Here is an 18,003-nt window from a genome sequence, read left to right as displayed (position 1 = left end):
GACAATTATGAAGGAGAAAAAGCAATTAACGAATCTTTAAATAATTTTTTTAAATTGAAGCATATTAATGGTTTATTCCATTCTCGCGATAACGACAACAAATAACGCGAGTGCGGGTACAGATTTATAATTCATGCAGATTGACTAACAAATAGACGTTACAAAATTGATTTGTGTATGTGCACACGTACAACTTGTGTATTTGAGAAAGGCCATGTGCTCGTCGTTGGTAACGTAATTTCCGATTACCTGTTCCTCCCGTTCATGCTTCTGACAGCACACCAGTGTGGATTTCAGTATGTTACATGACCGAAGAGGCTGTTTGTGTTGTTATTTGCAAAAGCAAGGTGACTTTTTTCTCTCTCCATCATTTACGTTTTACATTTGTGACCGACATTTGTTTTTGAAGTGTCTTTGTGAGGTCTACATGACTTTAAAGTTAGACTTGGTGAAGCTACAGCTTGTTTTGATATCTTTTTGGATATCTCTTATAAAACTTATGCAACATTCACATGATCAGGGTTGCTTGATTTCCGTTTGCACCTGTATATTATAATGATTCTTTTTACATTACAAACGTACACAGATTAGGTCATATTTAAAGTAAATTGTTTCATTATATCATACAGTACATACGTGTAATAAACTAAAAGAACTTCTCACAATCACAAAATGTAAATACAGAGGTTCCTTTAAAAAAACGAAGCTCATAAATAAACATTTCAATGAAAAAAAAGGTTAATTGAACATAAATGATCATATGCTATGCAACCTTCTTTTGGAATTTATTTATGTTTTGAATAATATATTTTATTGAATAATAATTATTAATAATTTTTAATAATTAACTAATTATTGTTTAAAAGCATATAAATAATACTTGTGTTTAGTATGTTAAATTATGATAATGTTCTAAAAATAATAAACCCTCATCAAGTAATGGCATATTTGCTTTTCCACATTTGCCCTCTACATTTAGGATTGGTTTTTGTTGATAAACGTGCCAGTATGCTTATTGACAAACCATTTCTACAAGTAACATGCATTTGAAAGTGGTTTATGCCTGTCAAATTAATTTACTTGTTTTAAAAACCTTTTTAGTACTGTTTATTTTAGAAATTCTGTAGATATGAATGTGGACAGAGTTTGAGCAATCATGAGATTTATAAAGTGATTAAGTAAAAATATACTTCATTAAATTTACTTGATTTCAGTTGACTAAATATGGTTGATATCTGCAGTTATGCTTTTTTTTTTTTAATTATTCATCAAATAAAAACTAGAAATGTATAAAAACAGATATATAAATCAGATTTTTAATGTGGATCATTTTGTGTTTTTCAATTCATTTCTCAATTCCTAAATTCATCAATAATAATAATGCAGTAAAAAGTATTTTATTTTTTACTTTATTAATGACAGTTTTATTATGAGAGTTCTGACTTTTATAAAACAGCACTTATTCTGGTTAATAATCACATATAGGTTTTTAATGCATTATGATGTCACATGCAGAAATATTTTTCCACATCTTTCTCAAGCTTTTATAATATGCCGTGTGAAGCTGCCGCTCACTTCTTAATTCTGTACGGATCTCAGCGTGGTCAGGCTCAGTCTATAGCAGAAGAGATCTGCCAACAAGCCGCTGAGCATGGATTTACAGCAGACATCAGCTGTCTGAGCAAGCATGACAAGGTATGCTGCTTCTTCACAGCAATTTTCAGGGATCTTGCACAAATCAGAGTTGGCTGATGTTGATCTTGAACATTCACAGTACAACCTAGACAGTGAAAGCCGCCCAGTCGTTTTTGTGGTTTCCACTACCGGTGATGGTGACCCTCCAGACACCGCTCTGAAGTTTGTAAGAAAAATCAAGAATAAATCTCTGCCACACGACCATCTTTCTCATCTGCGGTATGCACTGTTAGGTAAGCTGAACTTGCTGTTGGGTAAGAGTGAGCTCCACCTATGAGCAATTAGGTTGCTGCACACTGTAGCCAAAATGTGGCCCAAATCAGATTTTTTTTGTGCTCATGTTACTCAAATCTACTCCGATCATGACACACTGAACACCACAAACCAAATGGATGATGGAAAGTGATCTTTGAAATTTCGATTTGTGACACTTTCACATGTGGGATTTTTTGCAATGCGAATGCAGTCTAAATGCAGGGTATCTGTGGGATCTTAAATAGTCTTTATACGTCTTAAATTTCAAAAACAAAATTTTAGGCCTTAAAAAGTCTTAAATTTACAAAAATTTTGTGTTGTAGGTCTAAAATTATTTTAAACAGGTCTTAATTTTAAAAGTTGTTGATATAATGTTACCCAGTCGGGCCAAAACCCATCCATCCATCCATCCATCCATCCATCCATCCATCCATCTATCTATCTATCGATTTCTAAACAGCTGTTAGACATTTTGCAGAAAGTAAAGGAAGGCATAAAACTTGTGTTTTATAACAGAAACACATTGCAGTTGGTTGAATAGGAGTTCAATTAATTTGGACAAAAAGCAAACAAATATATATTTTTTGATTATTTGTGTAGTTCTTCATAATAAATATACCTTTAACAATGTTAAAATTGTTATAAAAAAAAGAAACGTGCTGAAAAAAGTCTATACAACTAGAATTTTTTTAGTTTTGACACATTAAAATATGTGGTTAAGAAATGACTATGGCGATGCAGTGACGCAGTAGGTAGTGCTGTATCCTCACAGCAAGAAGTTCGCTGGTTCAAGCCTAGGTTGGGTCAGTTGGTGTTTCTGTGCGGAGTTTGCATGTTCTCTCTGCGTTCGTGTGGGTTTCCTCAGGGTGTTCAGTTTCTCCTACAGTCCAACGGCATGCTGTACAGGTGAATTGGGTAGGCTAAATTGTCTGTAGTGTATGAGTGTTAATGGGTGTGGATGGATGTTTCCCAAGGATAGGTTGCAGCTGGAAGGGCATCCGCTGCGTGGAACATATGCTGGATAAGTTGGCAGTTCATTACGCTGTGGTGATCCCAGATTAATAAAGGGAATAAGCCGAAAAGAAAATTAATGAAATAACTACATTTTTTTTTTCAATTCCATTGGTCCAACTGCACCATTACTAAAAATCCTTAGTGCTTAGCCCTGTGTAAGTCTAAAATCTCATTCGTAATAGTCTTAAAAGGGTCTTAAAAAGTCTTACATTTGACTTGATGAAACCTGTTGCAACACTAAAAAGGTTATGTTCATCATTTTATAACATTCATTTTCATTTTACTCTGGCATGTACTAGTAAGATTCTGAAGGAACTCTTCTTTGAAGTAAATGCAATGAGTTTGCAAATTTTTTTACTGAGATCTTTGATAGGGCTGCACGACATTGGAAAAATCTAACAATGCAATATTTAGTTTTTCTGCGATATACATTGCTATATGAATATTATTTCCCCCGATGACTTGAATATCTCTTATTTGGAAAGAATGAATAATTTTAAACTGATTGAGATGGTTCTGTAGAGAAGCGCATCACATTAAATAAAAACAATCTACAAGCATAGAACAATACAGTTTAAAAAAAGATACCATTAAAATAAACATTGTTTTCCGAGTCTAATGGTACCTTACAAACGTTACAGTTACTGATGCCTCAATGGTTTTAATCTCATACAGTCACAGGCCTCAAATCATAAAAATGATAAATTATACTACAGACTCAACATTGCACATTTTGCGATTTGTCTATTGCAAATGATCACATTACAATATAGATGCTGAAACAATATATTGTGCAGCCCTAATCTCTAATATCAGAAATCAAAGAGCAAAATATTGGAGTAGATTGTATGATTATGAAAACATCATGATTAGGAAATCAGATTATAAAAACATCAAGCTGCTCATCGGCATTCTGTTAAACCATTGGAATGTACAGTAGTCAACATTTGAAGTGATTAAAAATGTTTTTCGAATTTTTCCTAGGATAAGAATATGTGCTGTTCAGTAGTTTTAGGACAACTTTGACGAAAGGTGATGATCCACTTCAAATGTTGACTACTGTAGATCTCCTAAAAGTGGTAAATGCTACAGTTGTTAAACCACTTATAGAAAAAAAATCTGGATAGGACCGTTTTGAAAAAAGTTATTTATAATCAGGCTAACAAGTTTCTAAACTCTATGGGATGTTTAGACTAGTTTCGATCTGGTTTTTGACCACATAATCATACAAAGAGCACACTTATCCAAATAATCAATGATATTTGCTTAAATACGAAAACAGGCAAATTAACAGTGCTGGTATTATTTGATTTCTGTGCTGCATTTGACTCGATCAGAGACTCTTTTATAAGCTGAAAAACTGGGTCAGGCTTTCTGCTCCTCTAATGGCTCAGATCTTATGTTGAAGTGAAAGGTTATTATGTCAGTATAGGTGACCATAGGTCAAGGTGGACACCCATGATGTGAAGTCCCACAAGGTTCAGTTCTGGCACCTCTACTGTTCAACCTTTATATGCTACACTGAATCAAATAATGAGAATGTTTAGGAATTTGATCAGTTCACACTGGAAATCTTTCATTGGGCACATTGAAGTAAAAGACTGTGATGTATATGTCAAAACATTTGAGCACTAAGACTTGCTGTGTGAAAATACCCTTATTCATGCTGTCATATATGCAGGTTTGGGAGACACAAATTATGCTAATTTCTGCAATGGTGGGAAGACCATAGACAGCTACCTGCAGAAACTTGGTGCTAAACATTTCTATGCCACTGGACATGCAGATGATGGCACTGGGTGAGCATGAATGTTAAAAGAAGAGGATTCTCTCATATATTTACTATGCCAGACTCTTTTTTTTATCCTTTTCCTTTTTTTCCAGACTAGAAGTAGTGGTGGATCCTTGGATCGAGGGACTTTGGGACGCTCTGAAAAAGGCATTTTCCACCATGTCCACTTCAGATCAACAGACCCTCAGTGACTGTACGCAGGACAGTAATCATCAAAATGCATCTGATCAAAAAAAAAATCTAGAAGTTGATCTTCAACTTTTAAAGCTGAGTGAAGTAGACTCGCCAAAAGGAAAAACTGTTACATCTGACAGCATTGCTACAGAGATCGGCTCTACTTCATCGGTTGCATCTTTGAAGGAATCTGTCCCACCATTGTCAGAGTCTGTGCTTAATGTTCCTGCTCTTCCTCCTTCATATCTGGAGATCCTGTTGGTGGGGACAGAAAATGTAGAGGTATGATTTTCCTAAATAATCGGATCAGTCTTTAAAACACGAGCAAGATTGATGAATTTAGTGTAACTGTTTGTGTAAGCATAGATTAAAGAACATAAATGTATTTGTTAACATTTATGCACTTATTCATGAGGTATATATATATATATATATATATATATATATATATATATATATATATATATATATATATATATATATATATATATATATATATATATATAATTTTTAAATAAATTTTGTTCTCCCTATTTTATTATTTTTATTGAAGAATGCACAGAATTGAATGGTTATATTAAAATTTTATTGTTTAAATCACCACAGAAATATCAGAAAAATTAAGAGATTTACTGTAATTTTGTTTTACTATGGTGGTATTTGAGTTGAAAGGTTGAGAAACTATGCCATATATTGCTTTGTGTAATATATAATTCCTTTAACAGTGTTTATTATGTCTGTGCTTCTGCTAATAAGCATACTCTGTTCATAGGAGACAGTCCTGCCTGATAAAGACGGTTATTTTGAAGTGCCAATTTCGAAGGCAGTTCAATTAACTCAAGATGATGCAGTGAAAACTGCCATCTTGCTGGAGCTTGATATTTCGGTAAGTCCAAATTCATTCACGTTCATGCAAGAATATTAAAATTCTGGCTGATGTAAAGATACAAATCATTCATTTTATAATGAAATAATTATATCTATGTAAAATATGTGTTGTAACATTAAATGAGCACTCCGCTTTTTTTAACAGTCAAACTTCCTTAGTTTTAAGTTGAGTTTTAAATGCATTTAGCTGATCTCAGGGTGTGGTTGGAGCACTTATATCTAGATTATTGTATTTATTAGATTTAATTTATTAGATTAGAACGCAAAAAATGTGTGTATATGTGTGTGTATATGTATATATATATATATATATATATATATATATATATATATATATATATATATATATATATATATATTATAATCTGATGCAGCTTCAATCATAACAATCAAGAGACTTTTTTTGTCGTACCAGCAGCAGGCACGGTGAAATTATGCAGCACTGTTATCCATTTACCTATGTTGGGACTATTTTCATTGTGCCTACATAATGTAGACATGATATGACAGCAAAGCTCTTTATTACACCAGAATGAGAATATAGTTCCTAGGCATTTTTCATTCATTTTCCGCCTTAGAACACAACGTAACAGAGTTTGACTACAGAATAGTCAAACTTTAAATTAGAAAATTTTTATTTTTTTGAGTCAGATGCTAATGGTCTAATCTAATTTAATTTATTGATCTATGCTAAGCTATGCTAAAAGTGCTCCAGTCAGATTCCAGACCCTGTTTTAATGAATTCAAAAATGGTAAAACTCAACTGTTTAACTTTGATCCTTTTTAAAAAGCTAGGGTTAAATGTATATTATTTGATGCAGACACTAAAATGGGACATCTCATCATTGAGTCTACAGTATGATGCATTATGTACCCTTATTTCAAAGGCTGTTTAATGTTTGGATTGGCTCAGATAGACCTGTTTGTTTATATTTTAAAAAAATCCAGTAAAATGTATCTTTTTAAAAGCGTACATTGTCTCTTCAGCAGCAGCAGGAGCAGGTTTATCAGCCTGGAGACGCTTTTGATATTCTCTGTCCAAACAGAGACAGTGAGGTTGAAGAGCTGCTGCTCAAACTGGATCTGCAAATGCAAAAGAACTGCACCGTTCAAGTTAATCTGCTTAAAAACACCAGCAAGAAAGGTATCACAACCTTTGTTGACACAATCTGTGACACCAAGAACAAACTGTCCTAGAAAAGAGATAAAATAATGTATTCTGGCCAACAAGTCAGACACCAGATTAAGATTAAACAACTTGAAACGTTGAATAAATGCATAGCAATTTTTTTTTCTTTTACAGCAGCAAAAGTTCCACTTCACATCCCACAGAATGGCTCTTTGCAGTTTATTCTCACCTGGTGTTTAGAGATAAGGAGCACTCCGAAAAAAGTAATTTTGTGTTGTTATTAACCTTATTTAATGTAATAGTTGCTGTGCTGTTGAAGTTGTGCACCTTTGAGTTAGCTCTAGCGCACTTACATTATACACAGTGCTTTTGATGGTTTATTTTGCTTTCTTGTCACTGACATACTTTGTTAGTTTAACTTCTACTGTTTTTAAAGGAATAGTTCACCCAAAACTATCTGTTATCATTTTATATTAATTTCAAAACTGAACAGACCGCATTGAGCATTTTAAGTCAACAACTCCTCTATTCAAAAGATCTAATTAAAAAAAAGAGTTTCTTTGATTAAATGACTCACAAATGATTCAGTCAGACTGATTCAGATTCAGCGAATTTTCAAATAAAAATCATATGTAGGTTAAATATGTCAGCTGTTGAAATACTGTTCACTCTATGAAGTGCATAAAGTAATTTCTATTTTTTGTTTATTATTGTCTGAATGTGGTAGATTTTATATAAAAATAAGCTTTAATTTAGTTAAATCTTTAATTTAAATGGGACAAATTGATGACCTGTTGTCTTTTATATTGCATGCTTATTATTTTTTGCACACATTTACACACATTTTTTGTTATATGCTAGGCTATAAAGGTATAATTTTGCAATTCATTTAAATTCTAATTTTATTTGTCACATACACAGTCATAAACAGTATGCAGTGAAATGCTTATACAACCATCCTTGATCTTAAAGAAACTAATATCAATAAGAATCTAAATTATGGAGTATAATAAGAGTATAAAAACAGAAGATTTTAGATGTAAAAATAGAAGTTAAAGATGTAAAAAATCAGAGCAAATATTAACTATTTTTAAACCTTAGATACAAAGAATTAAGCTATAGAAAATCAAATGATTAACTATCATCAATCATCTTTGTTCGTGTAATGATAAAGTTTTGGTAATATAATGCTCCATACTCCTACAGTAATTGACTATCCACTGTTAATTATTTAGTACATTTAAATTAATGTAATTTAGTACAGTTTGGTACTTCATACTTTTAATAAAGAAACATTTTATTATGATATCGGTCTTTTTACTCATCTGCTTGATTTGTGTTTTAGGCATTTTTGCGAGCGTTGGTGGACTTCACTCAAAACGCTTCAGAGAAAAGAAGGCTTTTGGAACTGTGTAGTAAACAAGGATCGGCCGACTACAACAGCTTTGTCAGAGACTCAAGTGTGTGTGTGCTGGATCTCCTTCGGGCCTTCCCATCCTGCTGCCCCCCACTCAGCCTTCTCTTTGGTCAGTAAACATGCAGCTGCTTTTGAAATTGGAATTTGAATGCTTTATACAGTTAGTATCAGAATATGCAGGTTGCATTCTCACTTTTGGCACCAGCAGATGGCAGTAAAACATCATGGGATCAGTGGTTCACGTTTACTCTCATTTTTAAGGTGAAATTGGGTTCTATAACTGCAGGTTTATCCTCCGAAAATAGATTTTTAAACTTCAGAGTAGCTTTGAGACACATTTTAAGGAATAATGATGATAAATTCAGAGATATGAAGTAAAAATTAAACGTATTGTTCACCCAAAACTGAAAATTTCCTCTTCATTTAACTTGTGTTTTCACATTTTTATGAGTTTCTTTTTTTCTTTGCAACACAAATTACATTTTGAAGAATGTTAGAAACAAGTAGCCATGATCAAATATTTTTTTTAAAATCCCCAAAAAATTGCCATTAAAAGCAATGACTACCAGTTTTCAACATTCTTCAAAATATCTGTCCAACAGAAGAGCGAGAACCTACTTAATCGTAAAAGATGTAACAGATGAGATTTTTAAATGTTTTGAATGAATTTTCTTCTGCTGACTAAGATTTACAATAAATTTCACAATTCTCTTACAAAAAATAATTGGCTATTGCGGGTAAGAAAAAAGTTGAATTTAGTTTGGAAAAAAGGAGAAAAAGTTGAATGGTAGTGTACGTTTTGCACACTGTGAAAGAAAATATTGTGCAATGCAAATAGCTTTGATATTTTCTAATATGTAAAAGATAAGGCTGGGCAATTTGGCATTGATTGAACATTTTAACTTGATTATGATTAACAATTATTTTATTTCTTCATTTTAGTTTTTTGCACTCATAGACAAGTTTTGTAATATTTTAATTGAAGGAAAGACACACTCTACAATCTATGTTAGTTATTGAGCATCAACTCTAAATAAACTAAAGTTAAAACCACACATTGTCTACTTGCACTTTTGGAACCAAAATAAATTATTTTCAATGTTTTTCGTATTAAAAGTAGAAAATAAGCAGTATCTTTTCAACATCAAATAAGTCTTTTATATCCTGTAAATAATATTTTAAATGCTGCATCTTTTGGCTCTTCTGTAAACAAATATTTTAATGTAAAAAATAATTTTAATTTAATGGAAAATATTCCGTATCAAGGCATCTCTGGTGCAGCTTTCAATCATTATCAATGTAGTACAAAGTAAGGCTCAAGAATGTGTCCTACATGACTAGAGATCAGATGTGGCTGCAGAAGTATAAATCAGCCTCAGCCTAACAGAGTGAGGTCATGTGATTCCACACACGGTAAATAAAATAAAAGATAATAGAATTATATTTCACATCCAGATAATATTAAATCTGTTTCTACTTTAGTTTTTATTGCATTTTGTTTTTGAAAAATAAAAGCCAAATAATTTTCAATTATCATTTAGCCAACAGAAAAAAGGAGCACTCGTATTCTGACCTGTATATACTAAAATCTGTAAAACAATAGGTGATCATACAAAATGTATTATTTTAAATTATTAGAAATTTCTTGCTGACAAAGGAGTAAAACGTAGTGTGTTGTTACTGGGAGTGTACTGATGCTTTAAATTGGCATCTCATATAATCTCATATATTATACATTTAATCATTAGTCATTTTATATAGTTAGAATAATTCACGATTATTTAGGTGTAAGCCTCCGCTGTGAAATGCTATAAAATCCTCCATCAAGGTGAGAAATGTGCTGTCACCTTGATTTTGAGGAACAGCTGGTAGTGCTGAATTTATTAATGCCTACCATGCTTTAGATACAGAGAACTGCAAAGTAATCATAATACAGTGACCCTTTGCTGATTTATGTGGTCAGTGGATTGTTGCATCGGATGCGTTTGCATGTAAAGTTTTAATCTGTGTGAATATTACTGCAGCTTTGGCAAATTAAGGATTAACAGGGTGATTCTCCACGGCACAGAGATATGCTGGTTCAGCAGTGTTTGACAGCACATTCATATTATTTTCTGAAATCACTCTGCACTGGTCTCTTCTGACAGGAAAATCTTTGTCAATCGTCAGTTTCATCCCAACCTTTCCTGTAATAAAGAGCATTCTTTCCCTAACAAAACACCATGTGCATATTTGATGCATTTGTTTGTAGTGATGAGACGCTGTAATTGCAACAGCTGCTCACTATATTGAATGTTTGATTGAAATTAATTGTTAATATTGAGGACCTTCAGCATTCGCATATGGCGTGCTTGAAATTTACAAATTGTTTCATCTTTTTAGCAAATTAGAGAAAATTGTATGTCAGTTGTTGACTGATGATGCAGATTTTTAAACACTCTATTTGAGCTGAGAAATGGATAACTCGGTTCTTTAAATAAGGAATATTATAAGTGTACAAATATTTTCTTCAAAGCCCACTAAGTAGTAGAGTTTTACTTTGAATTGGACGGAAATTAATAATGCTAGATAAAAGCACTAACTAATAATGGGTGTTTAAATATGTCTTTTTTTAATAGCAAAGAAATAATATATATGAGCAATATCACACGAGTAGCAGTGCGATATGGCTGTATATCGGCACTGGTGGGAGGCGTGCGTTGGCACGAGGCCGCAGGCCTTAGTGTCCCCACCAGTGCCGATATACAGCCATATCGCACTGCTACTCATGTGATATTGCGTTTATACAACAGTTTGACGGCATTGTTGTGTATATAAAAACAAAATCAAACATGAAGAGTCTTAAAAACCCTTTTGTATGAGGAACTACTTTCATCCGGATTCAAATCATAAGCTGACAATTAAACAGTTGAGCGTGCATCTTTTAAACTTTAGATGTGTAGTGTCTGCTTTTTGCTGGTTGTATGTGGGTGGAGTAATACACAAAGGGTAAAGAGGCTGTAGGAGTTCTGATATTGCAGAATATCGCACGGCTATCAGCCAATCAGATTTGAGAACCAGACAGAACTGTTGTATAAATAAATATATCACATGAGTAGCAGTGCGATATGGCTGCATATCTGCACTGGTGCGATACATGCATTGGCACGAGGCCAAGGCTGTCTAAAGCGATGACAAAACAGCTGATTTAGTTCACATTTTAAGATTATAAGACTAAACGTCACATGAAATGCCATTCGTCTACAGAGATATCTCCATACAGTCTATTAAAATCTACAGTATTTCTCTGTCGCAATCGATATATTGTGATTGGTGCCAGGTGTCCTAGCGTTTACACGGAGACTTTTAGGAATGGAAAAAAAAGAGTTTTCGCTCTTCCTATTGGCTTTTATGCATTTCTCCCAAGTGCTGTCGACTACATGCGTGCCAGTCAATAACAGTTGAATAGGCAAAAGGGAAAGAAAAAGTCACTTAATCATCCTTTGCAAAATAAAATGTTACATTATTGAAATAAAAGAATGATACAGTGGTAGAACAACCATCACACATTTCTTAGAGCTCGCCAGAACTGAACTGAGCTTCCATGCAGGCATGCTTCCGTCTCAAAGATAAAACAACCACAGAAGAAGTCCTCTTAAAGGGGACATGACATACAATGCATATCAAACCATAAGCGACCATTACAATGTCACAATTAACCCTGAAAAAAAGCAGCGCAAGAACTTCCAGACTGCTGTTGTGTTTGTAGAAGGAAAAACGCTAAACCAATGCGGGCATTTCTTCTTTCTTTCTGCCAACACAACACATATTCCTGATATGCGAGTTCCATATCTCACACTCAATGCACTACAAATACTATGGTAATGTTATAAATTAGGCATTATAAATTATTTATAAATTACAGCCCTACAACATACAAAAGAGTAGGTAAATAGATAACAGTGTTACATAATTTCACCATATATATGTATGTATGTATGTATGTGTGTGTCTGTCTGTGTGTCTATGTGTGTTAGTTTTAACTTCATTTCTTTTCGGCTTAGTCCCTGTATTAATCAGGGGTTGCCACAGCACAATGAACTGCCGACTTATCCAGCATATATTTTGCACAACAGACATCCTTTCACCTGCAACCCATCACTGGGAAACACCAATACACACCCATTAACACTCATACACTACGGACAATTTAGCCTACCCAATTCACCTGTAGCATATGTCTTTGGACTGTGGGAGAAACTGGAGCACCCAGAGGAAACCCACACACCAACATAGGGAGAACATGCTAACTCCACACAGAAATGCCAACTGACCCAACCGAGGCTCAAACCAGCGACCTTCTTGCTGTGAAGTGACATCACTACCCAAAAGCTCCGCGCTGCCCTGAAGTTTTAACTCTTTTTAAGCTTTTTTTTTTTTGTATTCACATATGTTGCATTGCATTGTAATTCTGTTTCTTGTATAAAGAAGTTAAGTTTAAGTATTCAAATTGTTTTAATAAAACTGAGCTATTCCATATAATATTTAAGATAGTGTAGTTTTTACATTAAGATTAAAGAGCATGGGTCTTTAACTCAATATTTTTAGGGCCACAGTTCTGCACCGTCTTGCTCTAACCCTAATTAAACACACCTGATTCAACTTATCTGTGTTCAACACTACTAGAAACTTAGCAGGTGTGAGTTGAAGCTAAACTGTGCAGAGCTGTGGCCCTCCAGGAATTAAGTTTGAGACCATTTTTATAGAGACTTAAATAATGAGTTAAATCAAAACTATAAATTATATCATGTACTTATCCTTCATTGTTTTTAAACTAATTTGAGTTTCTTTCTTCTGTGTAAAGCCGTGGTCACACTGCACTTTTCACCCCTTAGACTTCCATTAAAACACATACGATTGCGGCTGACTGGAAATGCAAGCTTATGCAACAAGTTTTGTTGTTGTTGCTAGATCAGATAAAGTTACTGCCAGAAGTTAACAAGAATTACTTCCAATAATTATTACATTTCCCACTAACTGTATTTTATTAACGTCTACAACGGTTGTTGCCAGATCAGATATGGTTGCGGATGGAAGTTAACGAAACTTACTTATATTATTTATTAAATTTCCTATTAATTGTATTTTATTTACGTCCACCCCGCTTGTTGCTAGATCAGATAAAATTGCGGCTGAAAGTTAATGAGAATTATTTATAGTAATTATTAAGTTTCCCACCAATTGTATTTTATTAACGTCTACCCCGGTTGTTGCTAGATCAGGTTTGGTTATGGCCGGAAGTTAACGAGAATTATTTGTTTTATTTATTAAATTTCTCAATATTTGTATTTTATTGACGTCTAACCCGGTTGTTGCTATATCAGATATGGTTGCGGCTCAAGGTTAATGAGAATTATTTGTAGTAATTATTAAATTTCCCATTTATTGTATTTTAGGCGATACAGTGGCGCAGTAGGTAGTGCTGTAGCCTCACAGCAAGAAGGTCACTGGTTCGAGGCTCGGCTGGGTCAGCTGGCAAAAAACATGCTGGATAAGTTGGCGGTTCATTCTGCTGTGGTGACCTCAGATTAATAATGGGACTAAGCCGACAAGAAAATGAATGAATGGTATTTAATTCATTTTTACCCCGGTTGTTGCTAGATCAGATATGGTTGCGTCCTGAAGTTAACGAGAATTATTTATATTATTTAATTTTGCATTAACTGTATATTACTACCATCCACTCCATCTCTAAATACAATCATTACTCATTACTGTAATGTAAAAACAGTAGTTGTACCTTGCATCATTTATTACCTTGCATGTTATTAAATTACCCAATAAATAGTTTTTTTTAATGTCTATTCCCAACTGTCACAGTACTGTAAAAATATTAATTATTTTTATACAGTGTCATAAAAATGATGCTATATTGATGTGTGTATGCGCAGCTGTATCCTATAGTATCTAGACTCTATCAGCACGTTTCGCTGAAGTCAAAAGTTCAAGCTTGGTAAACTTGCATCACGTGATTGCCCAAGACCAATAGAAGATCAAAACATAACCTCTCTGGGCAGAAATTAAAAATATGGAGCATTCACTCGCTTTTATCAATGTCTAATCATCTTGTTTATTCCCACTGCCATTTCACAGTGCCAAACAACAGAATTTGGCAAGCTCAAATGCTAGTGTGACCACAGCATTACCTGCAAAATCACATCACGTGATGGCGTGAGACTAATAAAAGATCAAAACCTGTCCTCTCTGTACAGAAATTTAAAACATGGAATAATCGCTCACTTTTATCAATGTCTAATCACATTGTTTAATCCTGCCCATTTTTGCAGTGCCGCAGGCAGAACTTCCCAAGCACAAACCACAGCTTAACACAAACAAAGATATTTGCAAAACACTAAATATTTATGTTAACTGAGTTGACACATACTTTCTCAAAAATTGAACCATTTTTCCTTCTATGGATGTCCTATACTTGCTTTTCTGTCCTAAAAATTTGCTGTAATGAAACATTGTGTTGTGAATTGAGCTATTCTGAGAAATTAGCCCTCATTCAGTCCACAGATGAAACTCTAAAGACTTGTGTAAAAGCGAAACTCGAGCCCCAGGGGAACAACCTCAAGGTCAAAAAAGCATCTCCATCTCTGATCTCTCCTCTGCTTCATTACAGAACACTTGCCAAAGCTTCAACCCCGAGCCTACTCCGCCGCCAGGTAAAGAGACCTCTTTTAAAACACCTGCGCTTTATATTGGGGCACACAAATTAAAGTGGAGACATATCCAGGTTTTAGGTCATTATTTCTGTCTGCATCCTGCTTTGATGTCACACGGTTTTATTGTAGACAGATGTGATTTCAGTGTCAGTCGACGATACTCTATTTATCATGATCAAAGTAAGCCGCATTTTAAAACCGCCTGCCACTTTTATTTGTTTTCAGCTCTTGTATTTGGCTTGTAAGTGGTCTGGCATCTACACTAATGTCTTATGTTCGCTACGCTGATGCTGGTATAATAACACCGAAACATTAGGGCTCTGAAATATTAAAGTCCGGTCAGCAGGGCTCCCCAGGGTCTTATACGGGCAGGCCATTAAGAGGGAGATAATGAGGTCCACCGGCTTGCTCATGTTCAGGGTTGGTTCTGGATTGTTAGCGCTTAGCCTCTTATTTTCGTTTGCGTTCCACAGCTCCAGCCTTCAGCACCCGGGGAAAGTTCATTTGGTGTTCAATGTTGTGGAGTTCCCAGCACGTCCCGAGCATCCGGCGAGGAAGGGGTTGTGTACGGGCTGGCTGGTCGATCACGTCTCCTCAATCTTGGAGCCTCATGGGACGGCACTGGCTTCAGAGCGTCCAGGCACATCAGCCCTGCCGAAGGTTAGCACTGTAGACAACACACATTAGCGGAGCCCGCTCACCTTCAAATTAGCTTCTCACAGTCCCTGGGAGGATTTGGGACGAATTGGGTTGTTTGATTTGAGGTAAAAGGTAAACAAAAATAAGCTTTGAAGAATGTGGACTAATCCTTGCAGCACAACAATAATTAATCATACTAATAATCATAGGACTAAAGATGGTGGTTTAGATGCTATCAGTTAAATGTGTGGAAGTGTTTTTTTTTTTAGTCAAGGCAAGATGCTGCAGGGGATTGGCATAGAAACTAATATTTATCACTTTGCTCCCACAGTTAATTGATTGCATTTGCAAATATATCTTAAAATACACAAACTCTATTATTTAAGGAAATTTGCGCTAATTTGCATACAACTAATGCAAATCAGATTATTAAAAAAAAAACATTTTAAATGTTTTTAAATGTAAAAACATTCACTTTGTTTTTTATCACTATCACTTGGAGCTGTACAATTAATCGAAATTCAGTTTCAAATTTTAATTTTGGCTTCTAACAATTATGAAAAACATTAATCGAGATAACTGATTATTGAATCATATATCGCCCCCTTTCCAGTTGTACACATTTGTTGCTTTGCAAAGCTCAGTTTCACATGAAAATTACTAAAAGCATGTACTGTAATGTAACTTGGCAGCACGGGATGCGCATCATTCATTGATGTACATTCGAATCATTCATGTTTTTAAAAGCATGAAAGAGATCGCATGCTGTTGTGTGTGTGTATGCGCTCACAGTCAGAGACGAGCAGAACACACACATCTAAAGCCATCTTAATGTGAGCGGTTTAATGGTCAAATACATGCACATTTGTGTCAACGCTGTGTTTAGTGATTCTTCATATTAACCCTCATTTATGTAATAACAAGTTGAGAATCAAAAGACATGTGAAAGTGAAACCATAAATCAGAACCGTACTGCTCTTAAAGTGACAGGTTGTTTAAAAAAAAAAAAAAAATTATAGGAGGGTGAATAATTCTGACTTCCAACAGTACTTCATTTTGAATAATCGTAATTACAATTATGACCAAAATAATTGTAATTATGATTTTTCCATAATTGAGCAGCCCTACTGTAATTTTGAAAGTACTGTAAATAGACAAAAAAATATATAAACTATGTGTGTGTGTGTGTGTGTGTGTGTGTGTGTGTGTGTGTGTATATATATATATATATATATATTTTGGTGCTGTCAATCGATTAAAAAAAATTTTACTAATTAATGTATGTATGTATTTTTTTTTTAAATTAATCGCGATTAATCGCATTTAAAATACTGAAACTTGTAATGTTGGCTATTCAAATGTAAAATTAATGTAAACGCAAGACAAAAACTATTTCAATTCAAAATATAATTGTTTATAAGAATCAAAATAAAAAAAAATAATTGTTTAATAGAATTTTTGTTTAACTTGTAACACAGATTTCTTCATGTAAACAACATACCCACAATAAACCATCAAGATCCTGGCTTGACAGCCATATTTATTAAAGAAATTAAAACACAGGCATATTAATGACATTTAAATTTCAAAACAATCAATGCCAATAAAGAAAACATTGATATCCATGTTGGATTCTAAGTGGACTGCAAAAAGATGCCAAAATACAGGAATTGCAGATATGGAAAATGAAAAATTATAATAATAAACTATAGAATAGAAACTGTTGCACTCATTGTAAAGTTTTATTGCTGTGAGTTGAGAACATTAGATATAGAGTAGAAACAATTTTTCTTAATCCTCCCGCATCCATCCTAGCTCTTCAGGTAGCCTATGTCGCACGCAACTCACGCCCACCGTCCTTCAGGTACGTCTCGCGCGCACACGCCCCTACTCAGATACGTCGCTCACTCCACCCCTGACACCCCTCAACGGGCCTGACACAGACACACACACAGACACACACACAACGCGCTGCAGACGTTTTGGCCCCAACGGCCTTCCATACTGGAGCGACTCCCCTCAGATTCAATACGCATGATCACGTTCATTAAATTTGCTAAGCGTCCTAAACTAAGCGTCCAAAAGTATTACTGTATTTCACAAGGATTCTGACACAACAACGCGAAGCATACGCTTTCGTTGCGTTTAATGAGGAAACACGCTAAACTTGGAGGGCTCATGCTGAAAGGCAGAGTAATGCCCTGTCTTTGACAGCTCGCGACTTCACCAGACTTTCTGAGTACATCTACATAAGACACCAATACTCCGATTTTAATATGATTAAGATTATACT

At 34.4% G+C, this 18,003-nt stretch overlaps 1 protein-coding gene across 4 annotated transcripts in view; it reads left to right on the top strand.

The window, feature by feature from the left end:
* The first annotated feature begins 90 nt into the window (after nucleotides 1-90).
* Nucleotides 91-18,003, top strand: part of mtrr (5-methyltetrahydrofolate-homocysteine methyltransferase reductase) — a 49,856-nt gene continuing 31,943 nt past the window's right edge. Inside the window, exons 1-11 of one of the 4 annotated variants that reach the window (NM_001386530.1) lie at nucleotides 91-347; nucleotides 1,542-1,695; nucleotides 1,775-1,928; nucleotides 4,646-4,763; nucleotides 4,849-5,212; nucleotides 5,703-5,816; nucleotides 6,806-6,962; nucleotides 7,122-7,210; nucleotides 8,293-8,473; nucleotides 15,029-15,071; nucleotides 15,545-15,731. In NM_001386530.1, coding sequence (NP_001373459.1) covers nucleotides 1,552-1,695; nucleotides 1,775-1,928; nucleotides 4,646-4,763; nucleotides 4,849-5,212; nucleotides 5,703-5,816; nucleotides 6,806-6,962; nucleotides 7,122-7,210; nucleotides 8,293-8,473; nucleotides 15,029-15,071; nucleotides 15,545-15,731 — 1,551 coding nt within the window. In that variant the 5' untranslated portion in view covers nucleotides 91-347; nucleotides 1,542-1,551. The remainder of the gene's footprint in view (nucleotides 348-1,541; nucleotides 1,696-1,774; nucleotides 1,929-4,645; nucleotides 4,764-4,848; nucleotides 5,213-5,702; nucleotides 5,817-6,805; nucleotides 6,963-7,121; nucleotides 7,211-8,292; nucleotides 8,474-15,028; nucleotides 15,072-15,544; nucleotides 15,732-18,003) is intronic. The other 3 variants (XM_073940454.1, XM_005162621.5, XM_005162620.4) reach the window with 3 other exon arrangements.

The sequence above is a fragment of the Danio rerio genome, chromosome 24 (genome assembly GCF_049306965.1).
Source record: "Danio rerio strain Tuebingen ecotype United States chromosome 24, GRCz12tu, whole genome shotgun sequence".
In the NCBI taxonomy this organism is placed as follows: Eukaryota; Metazoa; Chordata; class Actinopteri; order Cypriniformes; family Danionidae; genus Danio; species Danio rerio.
The sequence above is the reverse complement of the archived record's forward strand: the minus strand, read 5'-3'. Positions and strand labels throughout refer to the sequence as shown.